The 22192-nt window shown below is 39.3% G+C and overlaps 1 protein-coding gene across 1 annotated transcript in view; it reads right to left on the reverse strand.

Annotated features, from left to right (window-relative positions):
* The window catches only part of LOC126262870 (ATPase ASNA1 homolog), a 91154-nt gene extending 69286 nt beyond the window's left edge, over positions 1-21868 (reverse strand). Inside the window, exon 1 of the mRNA XM_049959736.1 lies at positions 21673-21868. Coding sequence (XP_049815693.1) covers positions 21673-21827 — 155 coding nt within the window. The 5' untranslated portion in view covers positions 21828-21868. The remainder of the gene's footprint in view (positions 1-21672) is intronic.
* Between the last annotated feature and the right edge of the window lie 324 nt (positions 21869-22192).

Genomic DNA, 22192 nt, shown 5'->3' on the forward strand with positions numbered 1-22192 from the left:
GGGGTAGATCTTGGAAAAGTCACCCAGAACTGCAGGTCAGGGGAGACTTACCATACGGGATGAGAAGGAAAGACTGATTGTTGGGGACTGCATCGGACGAGATTTGAAAACTTGAGAGCTTAAAGGTGGAAGACAGGGTAATATGCAAGACAGAGATTACTACTAGAACATCGTGAACACGTTAATAAGAGTGAGAAGCTAAGTGCATTGTACATAACAGAGGTGGGAGTGGGCAGTGAAAAATAGACAGGAAAGACAAAGATGATAAAAACTGAAATGGAGTGAAGCAAAGAGTAGTTTACAGTGAAGAAAAGCTGAGACGGAAGAAATTAATGTAAATTAGGGTCAGGTGGGTGGTGAGAACCAAGGTAATGTTGTAGTGCTAGTTACCACCCGGGGAGTTCCGAGAAACTGGTATCTGGGGAAAAATTCAGAGGATGCGTGTGGTTAACAGGCGCCGAAGGTCACAAATGTCATGTTGTAGAGCATGTCCTGCAACAGGATATTGCGAGTTCCCAGTATATACCCTATGCCTATGCCCATTCATCCTAATTGATAATTTAGTGGTAACCTTGCCAATGTAGAAGGCTGAAAAGGACAGCAGAGACTGGTCAGCAATAACCTTTTCACTTTGTAAAGGAAGAGTGATTATTTGGCACTGAAATTGGGGGTAAAGGCACCAGCACACAAGGCAGTAATCACTTCTCTGCACCCCAACAGAACAGAGTCATTGCTCCAAACACAATATACAATGATGCCATGACTGACTATAAGGACACCAGGATGCACACAGTGCAGCAACATAATGGTGGACCAGCAATTCAGCTCCTTGCTTTTGACATCTGACGACTTCATTACAAACTATACCATTAATGGAAGTTTAGTATTTTTCCCAAAAAATCTCAACTAACTCCCATATTATTAGTGTCTTTCAAAGAGTAACAGCATATTCACAGCATTACATTAAAGAAACATTTTATCAGCTTCAAACATCTACCAAGGGAAGATTTAATTGTATCTTCACAGACAGAACTGCCTGTACAATGAGAAACACAGTAGAAAAAAAAATAGTGATGCCTTTAGCAGTAAAACAGAAATTAGATATAAGATATTGTTGGTTAGCAGGAATACAACCTTAAGATATTCACTGAAGGGAGTGGAACAAAAACAGACATATTACTTGTCAATGCATAACACTCAGATTAGCTCAGTGTGGAGAGAGAGAGAGAGAGAGAGAGGTCTCTGAAACATCGGTGACATGGAGAAACTGTTGTGCAGCTGTTGGTCACACTGTTGTGATTCCTCCAATCCCAAATGACTCCATGTTCACTTCATTTAGATGCTCTGTCTTGGCTGGGCAGCCCTTCAAAAGAGTTCACATTTATTGTTACCATCAAGTTTGAAGTTTGTGCAGTTATTTGATTTTTTTAACACAAGGGTCATTAAACCAGTTGTTCATTGCCAACAGACGGAAATGTATGGACAGATGTGCACAGCTGTCAAAAACATTCACAAGTGGTGTAGAGATTTTAGTCAGTTGTACTGAAATTCATGATGAAGAAAGGAGTAGCAGGCCATCAATTTCCAACAAGACAGTCACAAAGGTTGAAGAAATAATGCATAAAGATAAGAGGATCATCGTGGATGCTCTCTGCATTTTATTCCGTGAGGCTCCCCGAAGCACCATCCACAGGTTTTTAACAGAGAAAATGTGATACAGGGAGGTGTGTGCAAGATGAGTAATGTGTATACTGACAGAAAACCAGAATCAGCAACAAGCTGATTCCTCCCAGGAATTTCTTCACCGCTATTCAGACAAAAAGGACAAATACCTTGGCTATATTATTGCAGGCGACAGAAGCTGGGCATTCTGCTTTACACGTGAGACAAAACAATGATCACATGAATGACACCATCACTCTTCACCCACGCAGCAAAAATTCAACCAAACAGTCGGTCAGTAAAGTCATGGGAATTGTGGTTTGGGACCAGAAGGAGGTCGACTTTTTGCCTGCTGGGACAATAAGAAATGCTGACAGATACTGTGAAACATTGGAGAAAAAAACAGGACAATTCAGAACCGGAGAAGAGGCACATTTAACAAGGCCATACGTATTCTCCACAACAACACTTGCCCACATGCTGCCGGTCAAACTGTATCTCTGCAAAACTTTAGTTGGAATATCATCACCCACACATCACACAGTGTGGGCCTGGCACTGAGCAACTACCACTTGTTCCTTAACTTGAAGGAACATTTATCGAATATGAGGTGAAAGGCAAGGTTCAACATTACCTGAGGGAAATGGCAGCGAGCTTGTATGACATGGGCATTGTAAAAATGCTATAGCTGCCTACAAAAATGCATCAACCAAAATGGGGATTGTATAAAAAAATAAAGCATTCTTCAATCTTTAAAATGATGTAATTATTCTACAAAATTAATGGTTGTTTGTACAATTAAAAACACAAGAGAGAGGGTGAGAGTGCCCTCGTAGAATAATGGACGAACTAATGCCATAATTTGTGAGAACTGGTTTTGCCCAAGGAACTGAATGTCAGTATTAGATCAACTCTTATTGCTGTAAGGAAGCTTTCAAATACTGCAGATTACATGTGTGCTGCGTACTGGATGCTAGCTCTGTGACAAAAGTGAGAGGATACATACACAAAATTGCATTACATAATGCTGAAAGGAGGATTCCTGAAATGTGTTATCGAAGCACATAATTATGGAACAAGAAACAAAAGACATACTTGAGATCCTATTCACTATCCTCTGTGATATAAGTAGACCAATTTTGGAGCATTACCAGGAGAGATATGGCCAGTAAGTACATTGTTCAAGACAGATCTAAAGCCAGTAATACAATGTTGTTTCAGTGGCTGTCTTGAGGCTGATTTCTGTCTTGTGCAGTGCATGATCCCATATGGCAGCTGCGGCTTTTGAGATAACTCTGAAACTTTAATTTCAGATTCTACAGCTTTCCACACACAGTTCTTACTCCTTCGGGTTATCTCGAGTTTAAATATATCAATGATGCTTCAGACAGACAACGATTTGAGGCCATTGATGAGATGTGAAAGCCTAACCTGAAAATATAGTCTGTCGGTAAACTGAAGAGCGAGCAAGTGAGTCCCCACTCTACCAACCCAGCGACGTCACAAGGCGCTTCTACAGGCTGGTTCACAACATAGTACCGGCCCTGCCACGGTGCGCGCTTCAAATCTGTGGCGATGCCATGTACAGGATGATCCTCTGATCTTTATGCATTATTTTTCAGCTGTGTTTATTTTTAGACAAATGCATTAAGACCATAAGGAATACAAAAAAACGATAGATTCTTCCAAAACACAACATTATAGAGTAAATAATATTAACCTAAGAACGGAAGTCAGGATTCTACTACAAACACAGAACCAAATGCATGTTCATGTGAATGCATGTTCCTCTATTGCTGTTCGTAAAACAAACCCCATATAATGCAATCAGTCCGTAGAATTTAAGGCTTGTTCTTATTTTGTGTTTCTACTAAAAGGTAGAAGTTTTCTTTGAAGGACTGCATTGAACCTTAACAATTATTGAAAACACAAAGGGTGTTTAAAAAGTAAGCAGAAACTTATAATTTTGTGTGTTGTATTAGTCCGATCTGCACTACTTTTTTGTCACTGTCTTTTAAACATGCCTCAAAAGTATGTGTGCAGTGTTATGCATATTGGGTATTTACGCTGTTGTCAGCTGTCAGAAAGGTTACATGTGTTTTGGTAGCATCAACGATTATTTGTTTTGTATAAAAATAAATTAGAGAATCTTTATTAAATTTTGTTATAAGAATGGAATAAAGTGTATGAAATTTTTAAAAATGGTAAATATTGGTTTTGGTGAGGCTGTTATGAGTAAACCAAGGGCAGACAAGTGGTATAAACATTTCAAAGCAGGCCTTAAAGGACAGCTGTTTTACAAGCATGGATGAGATTAAAAATGCACAGTTAAGAGACCTATAAACTATCCTGAAGAAACAGTTCCTAATGTGTTTCAGGAATTGGAAAAAGCACTGGCATAAGTGTATAGTATGTAATGGGGAATATTTTGAAGAGGATAACATTCCTGTAGATTAACAAATAAAGTTCTTGCCAAAAAATAAAAATTAATATACGAGCGCACCTCGTATGCCAAGCTTTCTGCTTAAAAGTCCAGAATTGGTGTACATTTTCCGAAGGAAATTTCAGCGGTGTTTAGAATATCTATTGTGCACGTTTTGAGCAATATGTCTTAGAATCAGGTGTATAGTGACCGAGACAGAGATTCAGTGTTCCATAAGCATCAAAGGTTTTATGTGATTTTGAAACTGTATAACGGTGGGTTTCCTACCAAAATTATTAGTTTTCCTTTGTGGCAATTCCAGTACATCATGCGGCTTATTTTTCCATTCGTTACTTATGCGTCCTATTAGGTGAGGCTGATGTTTGCATAAATTGCGGCCCTTTGATTGGGACTGGTAATATTAGCCAACAGTTCTTTTTGAGTCGCCTCTTTAATACACGCTGTAATAACATTAGAGACGACCGAACGCTCGTTACTCCCCAAATACCACCTCTTCTTCATATTCTGCACATTTTCTTGCAATGCTAGACAATTACCCATCACTTCCAGATATCGAAGTACATCAGTAAGTATACAAAGTTAACTCACTGACACTGGCAACTATGAGCCCACGAACAGAAACGACGCATATCACTGCATGCCGATCTACACTGCTAGACAGGTAACAGGCAACAGATTTTGGGTGCCCCTGTAGGCTGGTGGCAGCGTTCTTCCAGAAAGTCCACTTCCCCACCAAAAGCGCTGCTCGCTCTCGAGTTAACAGACAGACTATACAACAGTAGTCATTTTTTCATAATGAAATAATGAGACTGCTCACATTACTAATTAAGTATTTATTATTTTATATCTTTGTGATTGTTTCCCAACCTTTAGCTCCGACCCTACGCCGTCACAGCTTCCACCAAACTCCATCAGCGAAGGTACAGTGAACCAACAGTTTACCATAAATTTCAGTATATCGATTATAGATGACAAATTTAACTGTGATTTAAATCTGTGATGTATTTGGCTATGAATACACAACTAGTCACTTTTTTTTGATTTTTGATATGATTTATTGTATCAGAAACCAATTTCCAAGCCACTACACGCTCATGTGATGGAGGTGCTACAGGAACATTACATCATGGACTAAGTGTAACACCCCTATCTGATGAGCCTGCTGCAGCTTGAAAGCTAGTTAATAGTACAACACACTGTATCAAAAATAAAAATAAAAAACTGACTGATTACATACTTATATCCAAATCAATTGCTGATGTGAAGCGTCATCGTATTTAAGGGAATGCTTACAATTTTACCCTTCAATGGTGACCTGCATTAACCTTGTGACACACTCTGTTCTCTTCTATGTAGGTTAATGGCCATGCTTGATATCTGAAGAATTATTTAACCTATTCACAGTTAACAGGGGCACAGGAATATAACAAAACTCGTATCATGAGGAGATTGTGCAATATTTAGCACGTTCACACTACTTCTTCAAGAGAACGTTTCTGTTTGCTATTAATGAGAAGCCGAAATCAAATAAGAGAAGATTTTGCACAGTATTATTTGTATAGCAGTCATACTTATGAAGAATCAGCAGTGGAGAGATAGACTGGATTGGTGAAGCATCACGGGAGATGCAAGTGCACACTTTGTTGAAGATTATATAGATGAGTCTACATGTGGCATGGTCTGTAATATAAAAAGGAAGTGTTCTGCAAACTAAAAGCACATTGGGTTACCACATACTCTAAGACAATTAGGTAATCTGATGTGGGTCATCCACTGCTACTAGACTCTGCTTTCACTAGCTGCAAGTCTTATGGGCTGTGACTAGTCCTGATGCTGCCAGGATCTGAATTGGTGCCTTCCACCAGGAGACCATTTGCTGGCTGACTTCAGCCGACTTAAAGGCACCTGACTTGCTGCCGAGCCACTACCTGTCCGTATGCACACCCTCTGCTATGGCACACTTGCATCTGTGGACTGTTGCCACTGCATCTTACATAGGGTTCCACAGTTCTTGGGTGCTGTGTGCCTCTCCTCTTCGCTTCAACTTGATGCGACCGGTGCTGGGCTGGCTGTGTTGATCTGGCATCTGATGGGGCACTACTGGGATATTGTTACAACACAAGGCTGTGCCACTGCATCCTGATAAGTGGGGCTACTGTGGCTACCACCTGGTTTTGCCACTGTCAGCTCAGCCGCCTCGCTTGGCTCCCACTGCTGGGAGCTGAGTGCAGCAAATCGATAGTCTTGACTGACGTATTGATAGAGATGAATAGCCCATTGCTTTTTCACTGCTCCTGTGGCTTTACGATGGCCGACCATGTCGTTCACTGTATTGTCTGCCCTCTGACGATCCTGCACCAGCATTGTGGCCTTTAGCCTGTTCATTAACACTAAAGCCATCCTGACCCTACTATACAATTAAAAATTTGGAGAATAAATTGAAGTACTGAGAGAAAAAATAAAAACTTTAAGGCCTGGTGTTGATATTATGATTCTGTCAGAAATTGCAAATGACTTGGGAGAACAGTTGAATGGAATTGGTAGTGTCTGGAAAAGGTGGAGAACATTGACAGTAGTAAAACAAGGAGACTAGAAAGTAGTTGTATTGCATCAGGGGATACTGATGGGATTAGAGTAGGAAACGAGACACTAAAAATAGTCTATGGGTTTTGCTATTTCATCAGACGGTGGCTGAAGTACCTGTTGATTAAAAAATAAAGAACAGATTTCAATTGTTCATTACATACAGCCAAACTATAAAAGATAAACACATTAGGCACATCACAAGATAGAGGAAGGTTCGAAGTTTTGACACAGCTGCACTGAAGTTTGTTTGTAGTGATATGGTGACCACACCACAAGAGAAATCATTTTGTGCGTTTGAATTTTCATTAAGTCCATCCATTGTTCAAGTGCAGTATTCCCTCAAGGTCGGGGTGCACAAGATAGCTGTTGTCCTACATATGACTGATGTTCTTGAAGAGCACAGAAATTAGGTTGTTAAAGCTGTTGATTCAATAAACAAAGACCTGTTGATTAATGTGTGGTATGAAATGGACTACTGTTTTGATGTTTATCGAGCAACGCACTGTGCTCATGTTGAGTGTATGGTATAGTATGTGTGCTAATCTTTGAACCTTTCTCTGTCTAGGGATATGTGCAATATCTCACAGTTTGTCTGTAATAAAAATTTGAAATCTAGTCTTTCTTTTTGAATCACCATGTAGACAGAATGTAAAATGTACACTGTTGGAATAGCAAGAATAGTATTTCTATAGAAGAGAAATTTGTTAACATCTCATATAAATTTAAGTTTTAGGAAGTTGTTCTGAAGTGCACGTTGTAAGTGTAGCCGTATACAGAAGTGAATTGTGGATGATAAGCAATTCAGACAAGAAGAGAATAGAGGCTTCTGAAATGTGATGCTACAGAAGAATGCTGAAGATTGGATGGGTAGACTGGGTAACTAATGAGGAGGCACTGAATGGAATTGTGGGAGAAAAGAAATTTATGGCAAAACTTGACTGGCCGGCCATAGTGGCCGAGCGGTTCTAGGCGCTTCCGTCTGCAACTGCTATGGTCGCAGGTTCGAATCCTGCCTGGGGCATGGATGTTTGTGATGTCCTTAGGTTAGTTAGGTTTAAGTAGTTCTAAGTTCAAGGGGACTGATGACCTCAGAATTTAAGTCCCATAGTGCACAGAGCCATTTGAACCATTTTTGAAAACTTGACTAAGAGATGGGATCAGGACAGATCCTGACGCATAAAGGAATTATCAGTTTGATAATGGTGAGAAGTGAGCGATAAAAATTGTTGAGTGATAAAACTTGTAGAGTGAGAACAAGGGTTGAATACAGTAAGCAGATTCACTGGGATGTAAGTTGCAGTGTTTCTTTGGAGGTGAAGATGTTTGCATAGGATTGGGATAGTGTGGAGAGCTGCATCAAACCAGTCTTCAGACTGAGGACAGAAACAAAAACCATCAATGTTGTCTATGTTGTTAGTATGATTTCCTGTTCTTTGTCACTGCAGTTTCATTTTTACAGTTTCCCTTATAGAGTTTGACCAGTTACCTGACAGTCACATTAAGTGATCATTTCTAAACAATTTTGTCTTTGCTCTTAATTTTTTGAAATTTCTTCTTATAAATCTTTACATATTTTACTCTGATGCCATTCACACTTGCAACACCGTGAAAGTCACATGCAACAAATGTCAAATCCCTATGAAGTGTGTTACATGGTTGGATATGCACATGATCAGCAGTTCAACACAACTGCTTAAAATTTGTAGGAGCAACACCATCTGTATTTTGTGTGTAATGCAAGATTACACAGACTTTTTCTTTAAGGAATAACATTGGAATATTTGTTGCTTGTTGAGAAGATTGTTTTATGTCTTGTGAAAGAGGCATGAACATAATCATGTCAGATGTTGTCAGCAGCATGGTCATATCCTATAGAGACGGTGTTTCATCATACCACATTATTGTTAATGGCAATGGTCAGTGCCCCCACATGAATAGCACATGAGATGACAGAATTACTGTTTGCTCAGCCATGCAGGATTGTACTGCCACATCACATATTGTGAGCCAGGAAACATTGTTTGCATCTAAATAAGTATCCAAATGGACAATATGCTCACTTCTGAAGTACCATGAAATGGTAGCACTGTGTCCATTGTTAAGACTTTTCTTGACGCAGCAGCAGAAAAAGGTACATTGACAGTCGTTAGCACAATGACAACAACAGTACATACAGAAGTAGCACCATGTTGTCTTTCTGGACAAGTCCCAGTTCTACATACACATCATGATGACACACATCCGTGTGTAGAGGCTCCGATGAGAATGAACATTGGAATACTGCATTTGTCATTGTCATACGGGCTCAGCATCAGGTCTGATAGTGTGTGGTGCCGTTGGGTACACAAAAGCATCGCCTCTGGTACTTGGCTGATAATTTGGATATCACTTACTTTCCTGGTGGGTTCATGCCCATGGTTGTCTCTTATCCTCAAGGACCCCATTACATTCTCTCTCAAGATACTGCAATGACTTGTTTCTCATGATTTGTGGACCTACTTTGATGCAAAATGTGTTTGACTTGAGCTGGCCAACATATTCTCCAGCTCTCAGCTGTTGAAAACATCTGGCCATGGGTTACCAAAGGACTAGCATGCACCACTCACCAGGCCCTACAATTTGTGAACTCTGGTGGCCTAGGGAATGATTTGCCCGTATCTGTCACCAAGCTAGGTTTAACTCGATGCTCAGCTGGGTTGGAACCACTGTTTGATGCCTGGGGTGGTTGATGTGTGTACTAAATTTTGCATTCTGTATACCTTCAAATTACATACAAATTTAATTATATATTCTTCACACTATGTTGTGCGCACAATATAAGTAAAATTTTGTTAAATACTATCCTTCCTAGTGTTGAAATGTTAATGGCCAGTCCTGATTTGATTGAGCTTTTGTCAATCTTTCTAGTTGATGACTGAGTCATTTTAAGGTTTCACAGTAATTTGTAATGCTTGTTGTGATTCAGGTACTGTGTTGAGTGGCTCTCATGATTGGGCTCTGCTCATTTTTTCTGGAAAGCAAATTTGACAGCAAAGATTTTTATAATTATTGGAAATGGCTTGTGGTAGCATTTCTGACCAGGGTTCATTGTTTAGACCATTTATAAAACTGCACTAGTTTTCACAAGTATTTGTTTCACAGGTGAGATACACTATCCTTTCCCTGGTGTACATTATGCTTGGATATCCTTAAATATGTATGACTTAACACTATTTTGTTAGTGTCAACATTTGAACGGCTCTTATTAGCTGAAATATGTTGAAACTGTATAAGACATACAGAAATCCCTGAAGTATTGTCACTGAAGATAGTGAGAAAGCATCATAGCAGTTGCAAATATCAGTTCTGGGTAGTTCTTTTTTCATGTGCTAATGTGGACCATATTTGTGACAACTTGCTATGATGTGGAATATGTCAATAGGTTCACAAATAAGATAAATTCTGTCTGTGTGGACGTGACTAAATGCTATCATTTACACAATTAGATTTTTAAAATCATAATCTAAAGTAAAATTTTGTAAATATAATCCCCAACCCCCTACAGATACTATCTATTCAGAAAGTCACCAGTAAAATAAAAGGATACATCAAGCACAAATTATTTCTGTATGTCTATCTTCCACCACCTTTTATTAACAATGGAAGTGGTCAGATATTTTTGTGAATTAATTTTTTTTTTGTATTTCTTCACAGTAAACTTCATAAAGAACTAGTAAAAATATTGTGAAGCTGTCATTGTGCCTAATAGCTACAGGAAGTTCGGGGATGGACACAAATTATCATACTTACTGCAAATTTCTGTGCCATGAATACTTTCTGTCTGTGTGTGGAATTGCCCCAGGAAATGATTCCATATGACAACAGTGAATGGAAGCCCAGATCATGTAATACTCTTCAGAAGTATCCAGAGTAAACTAATTTTCTAATAATTTCATCACCAATATCAGAAATTATGCACAGAGCAAATATTGCTGAAATCAAGTATTTATGAAGAGATATTTGATCTCCAATTCAGTTCCGAACAGTATACACACTGTGGAATTTTGAACAGTCAGTTTTACGTATTTCGTCTCACCTATGCTGTACAGTATTGTTATTCTTACTAATATATCATGCCTTGTACCAAATTGAATGAACTGTGTTTTTTATGAGTTGAGTGCCTAGCATAAGGCTAAAACTTTGACATTCATATTTTAGTTAGAAAAATAGAAATTATATAATTTCTTGACATAAATGTCCTCCTTTCAAATGCACCACTTCTACACTAAAAAACAAGGTTGAGTCTGTTTGAGAGTCTGTTATGACGTTATGAAATTGTTTTTATCTTGAACTGTATCATTAGACTGTTAGATTTCATAAAAATTGATAGTCATTGGTAGTGAATAAACAGTTGATTTCAGGTGTATTTGTACAATCTACCAAAATATGTTGTGTATGAGGTCTTACGTAAAAGGAAACAAACCTGATGCTACCAATTTAAGTAACAAATATGGTCACTTAGTGGTGACTGCCTTCAAGAAGTCCACACAAATCGCCATTTATGCAGTCCTCTGCTCAAATGATATCTGTAAATCATTTACCATGACGATGCATGGAAGCTGTCCCTGTTGCATCTTCCAGTGAAAGGGTAATTTTCTAAGATCAAATCGTTTGTGCATGACTAGTTTCAAATTCTAATTTGAATCGTGAACTGAATTACTTTTATGGGACTGACCACTGACTCATGAAAAGTAATCATCACTGCTTACAATGTCATTAATGCAACTAAAGCACTTCATTCAATGCAATAAATGATAAGTCACTTCTCAAAGAATCAATACACTTAACAACAATACTTGAAGTTCGTAACAGTTTGCAAATTAATATTCTCTCACTAGCAGTTTTTGAATGTTGATTGTCTGTTCAGAATAAGTTCCTAAATAAAGAAATGCCTTTTACAATCACTCACTGATATACTTGGGCCATATTAATCACTTCCAGTAAATACAAAAAATACTTATTTTCTTGCTCTACTCACAGGATGTACTTGACACAAATTAATGAAGGTATACTTGTATTATGCACACACTAATAAATACTACATAGATCATTACATATGAAGATTTTTCAGGGCAGATATAAGATTGATACATAATTCACAATATTTGAGCATTTTGCTATCAATAGACAGCACAGTAGTTCTTGATAATGATTCCAAGCACTTCTCTCCATCAAGAACCTTTGGCACCCTTTCTATGTGACCTGCACTGCTGATCACTGCATCTGGAAAACACCATTGGAACACCTCGCCAAGAACTTGCTCGTTCGACACGAAACCGACAAAAAGAAAGAGATATTTTTAATATACATATTAAATACAATATATGTGAATGAACAATTAATGCTTTTCACTTATTACCAGTACCTCTTAGAGCTGTCTACGGACAATGGCAGATACTGCACTGCTACAATGGACAGTATTTACAGTTGCGCAACCCAAACCTGTTGTGACAGGACAATGTAAGATTGCGTAGGTCATGGGAGTGGCATAGTGCCAGGCTCAGATGTACTATAATCTGGAGCACCACTGCAACAGTCTGTCCTCATACTATTCTATATCCACAGTGTTCCAGTTATGGGGGCTGGGCGTGTGGTAACTAGTCTCGCTTTAATTCCAGGGTGGTGACTCTACAGTTTCTTGCACCAGAATGTGGGGACAGCTTTCTGTTTGCTGAATTGCAGGTTACAGATGCCAATTTGAAAGGCAGTGGAGTAACACTTGATAGTCTTCTACTGCTTGTTCAATGTACAGATTGAACAACATTGTGTACAGGCTACAACCCTACCTCACTCCCTTCACGACTACTGCTTCCCATGTCTTTAGTCTTATCTTCTAAGATAGGTCATAGGGTCAAATATTGCATGACACGTTCCTAAACTTTTCCAGAACCCAACCCGATCTTCCTCAAAGTTGACCACAGTTTTTTTTATTCTTCTCTAAAAAATTAATGTCAATGTTTTCCACACCTGTCTGCATCTGCCTTCTTTGGGATTGGAATTATCACCACCTTCTTGATGTCAGAAGGTATTTAATCTGTCTCCTGTATCTTGCACACCACGTCAAATAGTTTTGTCATGGCTGGCTCTCCTGAGGACCTCAATAATTTTGAAAGAATGTCATCTACTCCAGAACCCTTGTTTCTAATTCTTTTAGCAGTAATGTACCACCCAATTTATCTTCATCTACTACCTCTTTTCTTTCTACAGTATTTTCTTCAAATTTTTTTCCCTTGCAGAGATCTTTTGCATTCTCCTTCCACCTTTGCCTTTTCTGTTTAGAATTGGTTTGCCATCCTGATATTCACACAACTGCTTCTCTTTTCTCCAAATGGTTCTTTAATTTTTCTATAGGCAGTGTATACCTTTCACCTAGTTACACACACTTCTACATTCATTTCTCCTCTAGCCATTTCGCTCTCCTGTCAGTCTCATTCTTTAGACTTGTGCATTTCCTTTCATCTGTTTCATTTGCTGCATTTTTACACTTTCTTTTCAGCAATTAATTTAATATCTTGTGTGTTACCCAAGTATTTCTACTAGACTTCGTCTGTTTGCTGATTTGATCATCTGCTGTCTTCACTATTTCATTTTTCAACGCTACCCAATTATCTTCTATTTTATTCCTTTCCCTATTTCAGTCGATTTTCACCTAATGCGCCTTCTGAAACTCTCAGCTACCTGCGATTCTCTCACTTTCTCCGTCTCATCTCCCCCATTTCCTACCTTATTGAAATCTCTCCATTTTCATTCTTCAATTCATAACAAATAAATTATGGTCAAGGTAACGTCTGCTGCTGGAAATGTTTTGCAGTATAAAATCTAGTTATGTAATCTGTCTTAACATTAAGCATACCATCAAAAACCTTCCAGGTCTCTTCCATGTATGTTGCCTTCTTTCATGATATGTAAACCCAACATTAGTGATGACTATATTTTGGGCAAAATTATACCAGAGAGCTTCCTCTGTCATTCCTTTTTCTCCTATTTTTCCTCCTTTTCTTTTTCCCAGTATTGAATTCCAGTCGCCCACCACAATACATTTTAGCAGTCATTAACTATCTGAATAATTTCTTGTATCTCGTCATACATTCCTTCAATCATCCATATATGTCCATAGGGTTGACAACGACCCTGTTGTGACGCGACAAGGTTGCTTGGATAACAGACGAACTTGACCATCAGGCAAGTACATATAGCAACAGAAAAGGAACATAAACAGAGGGATTGCAGCAATATGTGGCCTAATTCTGTATGCCAGGAATGTGACGGAAATAGCCCCAAGCTAGGGATCCTTGCACCAACTGGGTGCATGAATAGCTTTGACTAATAGTTATTAGTGCAAGTTCGTACAACTCCATTTTTGGAAAAAATGTGTGACTGAGTGCATACAAAGGCAAGTATTCCACATGTATTATGTTATTTCTTACTAAACTTTTGGCTGTAGTAAATTATATATGTGATTTAGAGAAATTCATACAAATTATTTTTATAAACTTTATTTTTCAATTGTATTTTTGTGGGTCAGCAATGATCCCGTGGGCATACATTATGCTCAATGTTCTTATGTGTATTATTTTCTTTTTGAGTTCCTGGTATGCACCTATTACTAATGAAATAACAGAATTACTGGAGTGTTTGGATGACAAACACACCCACGGCATCAGTATTTACAAGGTGCATTCAAGTTCTAAGGCCTCCGATTTTTTTTCTAATTAACTACTCACCCGAAATTGATGAAACTGGCATTACTTCTCGACGTAATCGCCCTGCAGATGTACACATTTTTCACAACGCTGACGCCATGATTCCATGGCAGTGGCGAAGGCTTCTTTAGGAGTCTGTTTTGACCACTGGAAAATCGCTGAGGCAATAGCAGCACGACTGGTGAATGTGCGGCCACGGAGAGTGTCTTTCATTGTTGGAAAAAGCCAAAAGTCACTAGGAGCCAGATCAGGTGAGTAGGGAGCATGAGGAATCACTTCAAAGTTGTTATCACGAAGAAACTGTTGCGTAACGTTAGCTCGATGTGAAGGTGCGTTGTCTTGGTGAAACAGCACACGCGCAGCCCTTCCTGGACGTTTTTGTTGCAGTGCAGGAAGGAATTTGTTCTTCAAAACATTTTCGTAGGATGCACCTATTACCATAGTGCCCTTTGGAACGCAATGGGTAAGGATTACGCCCTCGCTGTCCCAGAACATGGACACCATCATTTTTTCAGCACTGGCGGTTACCCGAAATTTTTTTTGTGGCGGTGAATCTGTGTGCTTCCATTGAGCTGACTGGCGCTTTGTTTCTGGACTGAAAAATGGCATCCACGTCTCATCCATTGTCACAACCGACGAAAAGAAAGTCCCATTCATGCTGTCATTGCGCATCAACATTGCTTGGCAACATGCCACACGGGCAGCCATGTGGTCGTCCGTCAGCATTCATGGCACCCAACCACCTGGATGACACTTTTCGCATTTTCAGGTCGTCATGCAGGATTGTGTGCACAGAACCCACAGAAATGCCAACTCTGGAGGCGATCTGTTCAACAGTCATTCGGTGATCGCCCAAAACAATTCTCTCCACTTTCTCGATCATGTCGTCAGACCGGCTTGTGCGAGCCCGAGGTTGTTTCGGTTTGTTGTCATACGATGTTCTGCCTTCATTAAACTGTCGCACCCACGAACGCACTTTCGACACATCCATAACTCCATCACCACATGTCTCCTTCAACTGTCGATGAATTTCAATTGGTTTCACACCACGCAAATTCAGAAAACGAATGATTGCACGCTGTTCAAGTAAGCAAAACTTCGCCATTTTAAGTATTTAAAACAGTTCTCATTCTCGCTGCTGGAGGTAAAATTCCATCTGCCGTACGGTGCTGCCATCTCTGGGACGTATTGACAATGAACGTGGCCTCATTTTAAAACAATGCGCATGTTTTTATCTCTTTCCAGTCCGGAGAAAAAAAATCGGAGGCCTTAGAACTTGAATGCACCTCGTACATGGACTCACCTTGTGACCATCATCAGATGGAGACTCCAGAGAAAAGGATTGTGACACCATAAATAGGTTGAAAAGAAATCAATTACTCACTCCCAGCTGAGGTGGTAGAAGTACAAAGCCAGAACAATTAAAAAAAATCAAAGACGTCAGTCCTACTAGTACTTCTCATTACTGTGAACCTATTCCAACATCTGGACCAGCACACACAGGTCGTGACTACGACATCATCTGATGAACAGTCTCCCTCACTTCAGCAATCCGACAGGGCTGACAATGATTCTGTTGAGAGATTTCTCTATGATGATGTCATAAAACAAATTGTAGGGCACATGGTAAAGAAGGTCATTGAAAAACATAACACTAGTTACTGTTTTTCAGCAGATGAGATGTACTGTTGCTTGGTATACCGATTCTCACAAGGGAACCTCCTCATCGCACCCCCCTCAGATTTAGTTATAAGTTGGCACACTGGATAGGCCTTGAAAAACTGAACACAGATCAATCAAGAAAACAGGAAGAAGTTGTGTGGAACTATAAAAAAAATAAGCAAAATATACAAACTGAGTAGTCCATGCGCAAGATAGGCAACATCAAGGAGAGTGAGCCCAGGAGCACCGTGGTCCCGTGGTTAGCGTGAGCAGCTGCGAAGCGAGAGGTCCTTGGTTCAAGTCTTCCCTAAAGTGAAAAGTTTACTTTATTTACTTTCTCAAAGTTATGACCTGTCCGTTCGTTCATTGACGTCTCTGTTCACTGTAATAAGTTTAGTGTCTGTGTTTTGCGACCACACCACAAAACCATGCGATTAGTAGACGAAAGGACGTGCCTCTCCAATGGGAATCGAAAACATTTGATCGTTAGGTCATAGATCAACCGATTCCTCCAAAGGAAAACACAACTGATATATTCTATACGACAGTGGTGGCGGCATGTGTGTCACATGATAGGAATATGTTGTCGAACCACCTAACTTGTACACTTGGCGAATGGGTAAGAAGATTCTTCTACCTTGCCTGATTTACGTTTTCTTGTGAATGTGATAATCACTCCCAAAAAAGTGATGAAAACATAAGAGTTTGTCACATAAATCGAAAATAAAAAATTAAACCTTTCACTCGAGGGAAGCGTTGAACCAAGGACCTCTCGTTCCACAGCTGTTCACACTAACCACGGAACCACGGCGCTCCTGAGCTCACACTATTCTTGATATTGCCTATCTTGCACATGGACTACTCAGTTTGTATATTTTGCTTATTTTTGCATAGTTCCACACAACTTCTTCCTGTTTTCTTGATTGATCTGTGTTCAGTTTATCAAGGCCTATCCACTGTGCCAACTTATAACTAAATCTGAGGGGGGTGCGATGGGGAGGTTCCCTTGTCAGCAGCTACACACCCTTACCAAGACACTGCTTTTATTAGGAGACCAAAGAATATACCCAACAACATTTTAGTGACCAAATCAGTGCAATGTAACTGGTACATAGAGTTATTTAGATATTTTCATGTCATAGATAGCAACAACTTATGCACAGGTGACAAAATGGCTAAAATTCAGCCACTGTTCGGTATCATGAACAAAAGCTTTCTTATGTATGCTTTCACTGAGAGAAACTTTAGTAGCCTAGTGACGAAACTGATATCCTCTTATGAACGTCATGGCTGTAAACAGCATATTCATGGAAGGCCAATTCATTTTGGATTCAATACACAGGCTGCAGCAACTCATTTAGTATGCTGTTTGACTTGTATGAGGGGTGACCTATGTGCGAGATATAGGCCTTGGAGAAAATATTGTACCAAAACTGACTAATACAATAAAGAATAACGTCTCCAGGATTAATAGTTACTTTGCAAAGAAACAATGTGAAAATTACTGGAACTATTCATCAAAACAGAGTAGACAACTTTCGACAAATGGATGTCAAGTATTGCAAAACATAACCCAGAGGATTTTATGACTTCAGGTTGGATACAAACAATAACATATGCACTGTACAATGGAATCACAGCTGCTGTCAAATTGATTTAGAGTATATCCCATTCAAAAAGTACACAATATTCAATCGCTGCTAAAAATAAAACTTATTGATAAGCCACACATTGTACATCAATACAACTGATTTATGAGTGGAGTAGACAGACTAGATGCTAATAATGGAACTTACCAGATTGCTATAAGAGGCAAAAAATGGCATATCCCCATTCTGATTAGTCTAGTTGATGCCATAATCAAAAATTCTTCCCTGCTTGGCAGATCACCGGGAAAGGACAGAAACCCTGGAATTCGGCCAATCTATTGCAAGGTCTTTACTCTGGAAATTTGGCAATGCTAAAACTGAGCCTGGGCCATAGCAGCAAATGACGACACCTATCTGTTTCTGTAAGAAAACATTCAGCTCAACATATGAGGCATGTCCAGAAAGTAAGTATAATTTTGGAAAAATCTCATGCAAGCATTTTTTTTTACAAACCAAAATTTATTTTTACAAGACAGAACAGATCAAACTGTTTTTCTACATAGTTGTCACCATCGTTCCAGCATGTGTCACTGCAGGAAACTACCTTTTCTTTGTCATCTTCATAGAAACATGGCTCCAGAGAAGGTAGCCACTTCTGAACACAGTTCTTTTGCATTGTCATCACTATAAAACTGTCTTCCTCCAAAATCATGCTTCAAGTTTAAGGACAAGTGGTAGAAAGAGCAAGATTGGTGCTGTAGGCCATGGAATGCTCAGTCAAAGCATTGTGTTGCTTCATGACAATGCACATCCCCATTCTGCTGATCCCACCCAAAACCTTTTTCAACAATTCCATTGGGAGCAGTTCAGTCACCTGCCATACAGTCCCAATCTGATCACCAGTTCTTGAACATTACAAGGGTTTTGAAGGAAGGCATCTTGACAGCGAACCCAATGCAAAAAAAACTGGTGTTCAGCAGTCAGAAACATTGGTTTCCCCGTTATGACAATGTCTGAACAACAGTGGCAACTATGTAGAAAAGTAATTTTTTTAAAAAATGCTGTTTCTTGTAAACATGAATTTTGGATTGAGAAAAATGTTTTATGAGGCTTTTTTCAAAACAGTACCTACTTTGTGGACATGCATCATTACTACCACTAGTCACGTCAGAAGAAGATGAGCACTACGTAACAATAAGACTGCCAAAATGTGCTGCAAATTTAACACAAATTTGCATGTCAAAAGCTTTGAAGAATTTCATCCATAATATTATGTTTCACGTTCCTTACCAACCTAACATGATTACTTAACAGCCCACAACTTGAACTAATGAAGACTGATTATCAAATTCCAAATAAATTGATTATTCCTGTTCCATTGTAGTGTACAAATTTATATAAGCATGGGGTCATTATCAACCCACTGTGGAAAGGGGGAGAGGAGGGGGAGGAAAAAGAAAGAGAGACCTTTCAGAACTGACAACTACAAATTGTTACAGCTGTTATCTGTGGTCACTAATGAATGGCACGTAACAAAAACTTGCATTAAAAAAGTTCTGGGAATATATGCGTTAGAAGGAAAATAAGGATAAGCCTCAAAACTACTGAACAATTTCTGGGCTTTTAAATCTCTGATGTACAACCAGCTAAATAACTCTTTCAAACATTATCTCCTCTCCAACAGATAGTCTGGATTTCAATATTATAAAACTACTACTACTACTGCTGCTGTCACTGAAGATGTTAACTGAACTTGAAAATATGAATCTGGTATCTGCTTTACTTCGCATCTCAGCAAAGTTGTTGTATATGCTCTAACACCCTTCTTACACAACTGGAATTTGATGTTATGCGAAATCTACATCTACACTTACATCATACTCTGCAAGCCACCTAATGGTGTGTGGTGGGGAGTACTTTCGGAACCACTATCTGATACCTCCAACCCTGTTCCACTTGCGTACAGCATAATAACAGGAAAAAGGAAGAACCAGGAGAATGACAGAAGGACAACAAACACTACAATGGACAAAACATGACAAGAAAACCACAGACACACGCAAGAAACAGGGAGACGAGATTAAAAACAAGAAAGCAGATTACCAATGGCCAGCTGACCATGAGAATAAAAAAGGAGAAGCCAGCCACTCTGCAGCACATGAAACCTCCACCCTAAAAGCCCTAGAGTGGGGGACACGTGCTAAAACTCAGATCAAATGATAAAACCCAACCTCACGAATAAAACGTAAATCTAAATCTGCTGTTGAGGCATTGTCACCCAACACCAAAGGTAGGGTGCTGGGAAAGTTTAAAGTCTGCCGCAGAGCGGTGGAAAGCGGGTAGTCCAGCAAGAGGTGGACGACTGTCATTTGGGAACCACAGCGACACTGAGGTGGGTTCTCGTGAAGGAGGAGGTAACTACATGTGAGCCATGTATGCCCAATGTGGAGCCGACGAAAGACAAATGATTCCCTGTGAGAAGACCACAGGGAAGACTTCCACACATTCCTAGTCTCCTTCATGATAGATTGTTGTGCACACTGTTATGCCACTCCATCTCCCAAAGACATCACGCAGGTCAGTTTCAGACATGCCCATCTCCAGGAGCGGTTTCCATGTAGGCTGTTTGGCCAGCCTGTCAGCAAGTTCGTTGCCTGGGATTCCAATGTGTCCTGGGTTCAACACAAACACCCTGAATGACTGGACCGTTACAGAGCAGAGATGAACAATTGGATGTTCGCTATCAAAGGATGGCGAGGGTAGCACTAGTCTATAGCTTGTAAGCTGCTCAGGGAGTCAGAACAGAGAAGAAACGACTCACCAGAACAGGAACAGATGTACTGAAGTGCACGAGATATGGCCACAAGCTCTGCAGTGAATATACTGCAGCCAGTGGAATCCCCCCACCTTTAGAAATCTTGGTTGCAGTGACAGTGCTTCATAGTGACTGTTTTAAACCCTCACATTTGTACAGCATTGCTTTCTGTCAAAAACAACTTAAATGAATTCGACATCAGGAACAACACAAACAGATTAAATACTATTGTCCTATATCAGCCTTCTCCACAAACCCATTGCATTTCACAGATTACTGACACAGCCGCCAAACCACTTAAATAACCACAAGCTGCTGAATAGCAATCAATGAAGTTGTCAATCAAGCAAAACTAAACAAACATCAATAACAGTTAACACCAATGGCACAAGCAGAAACCTATAAAATATAATAAAAGTTTTGTGAAAGTCAAATTACACACACTTTTCTTAAGTTTTTGTTACTGTAAGTTATGAAATTCATTTTATCTACTAAACGGATCAAGGTTGAAGTCTATTCAGCATCAGCTTGGTACCAGTATGATGAAAATGAATTTGGCAGAGTATCGTCAGCAAAAGTATCTGTGACAATCATATTGTGACGTATGCTAACGTGTTATTCTTATACTAATGTTGCAAATTACATGTATGCACTGTAATCCTATATGTCCCTAGCTGTCACGAGTTAGGAAATGCGTGTATATTTTCGACAGCCACTATCGACCTTATTAACATTGGTGTACAGGGTCGCCGGCGGATTGTCGAGTGTTGTAGTTACTATTAATCCTATTTGCTCTGTAAAATCGTACACCTCTTAAACCACTCACTTGTAGCAACTGATGCAAAATATAGTTTTAATGATATTGGACTGTATTGCAGCTTGAAGCACTTTCTGAAATTAACAATGTTCTCCACGTTACATCAGTTTACACAAATGAATATCAAGTGTTACTAATCTGCGCAGACACATGATCAACAACCGAATTATAAAGCAGTGATATAGTTTTCTCTCAAGAAGAAACAATAAATGTACAGAGCTGTAACAATGACACTAAAAATCTGGGAGCGACCGTCTAGTATTTATACAAGAACTGTCGGTCACCAAACAACAACAAATGGAATAACCAATAAATAACTAACCATAAACGTCTACAGTATCAACGTAACTTAATACCTGCAGGTAGTTTTTCCTACACCGCCTTTACCACCAACAAAAATCCACCTCAAAGACTTCTGTTCCAGGATATTCTGAAGCGAAGGCTCAAGAGGCTCAAAGTCATCAGATTGCATGTTTACATCACCTTCGCTGGCAATCACACGCGCAGCCATTCTTCTCCAACCATACAGAAAACATCACACATCTCTGACGTCTACATCACATCCAAAGATAAGTTATAAAGTCCGTCCAGCGAATATCCTACGACTACAATTACAACTTATCAATGTTATATACTAAACCAAAGAGCATTCAAAAGGGAGAATGTGAAGTACTATACATTTTATAACGACCATTTAGCAATTAATAACGCATGATTAACAAAATTATAAGTAATCCTTTTTTATATATGACTTCTTCATCGGCCATTGCAAGAGACGTACTATGCAATTCGATTCTATTCGTAACACAAAATTTTAAGAAATATTTCTGTACTGGAGAAAATTAAGCAAGTTGTGTTTTTTGGTAGTCAATGAAT

Source organism: Schistocerca nitens, chromosome 6 (genome assembly GCF_023898315.1).
Source record: "Schistocerca nitens isolate TAMUIC-IGC-003100 chromosome 6, iqSchNite1.1, whole genome shotgun sequence".
Lineage (NCBI taxonomy): Eukaryota > Metazoa > Arthropoda > Insecta > Orthoptera > Acrididae > Schistocerca > Schistocerca nitens.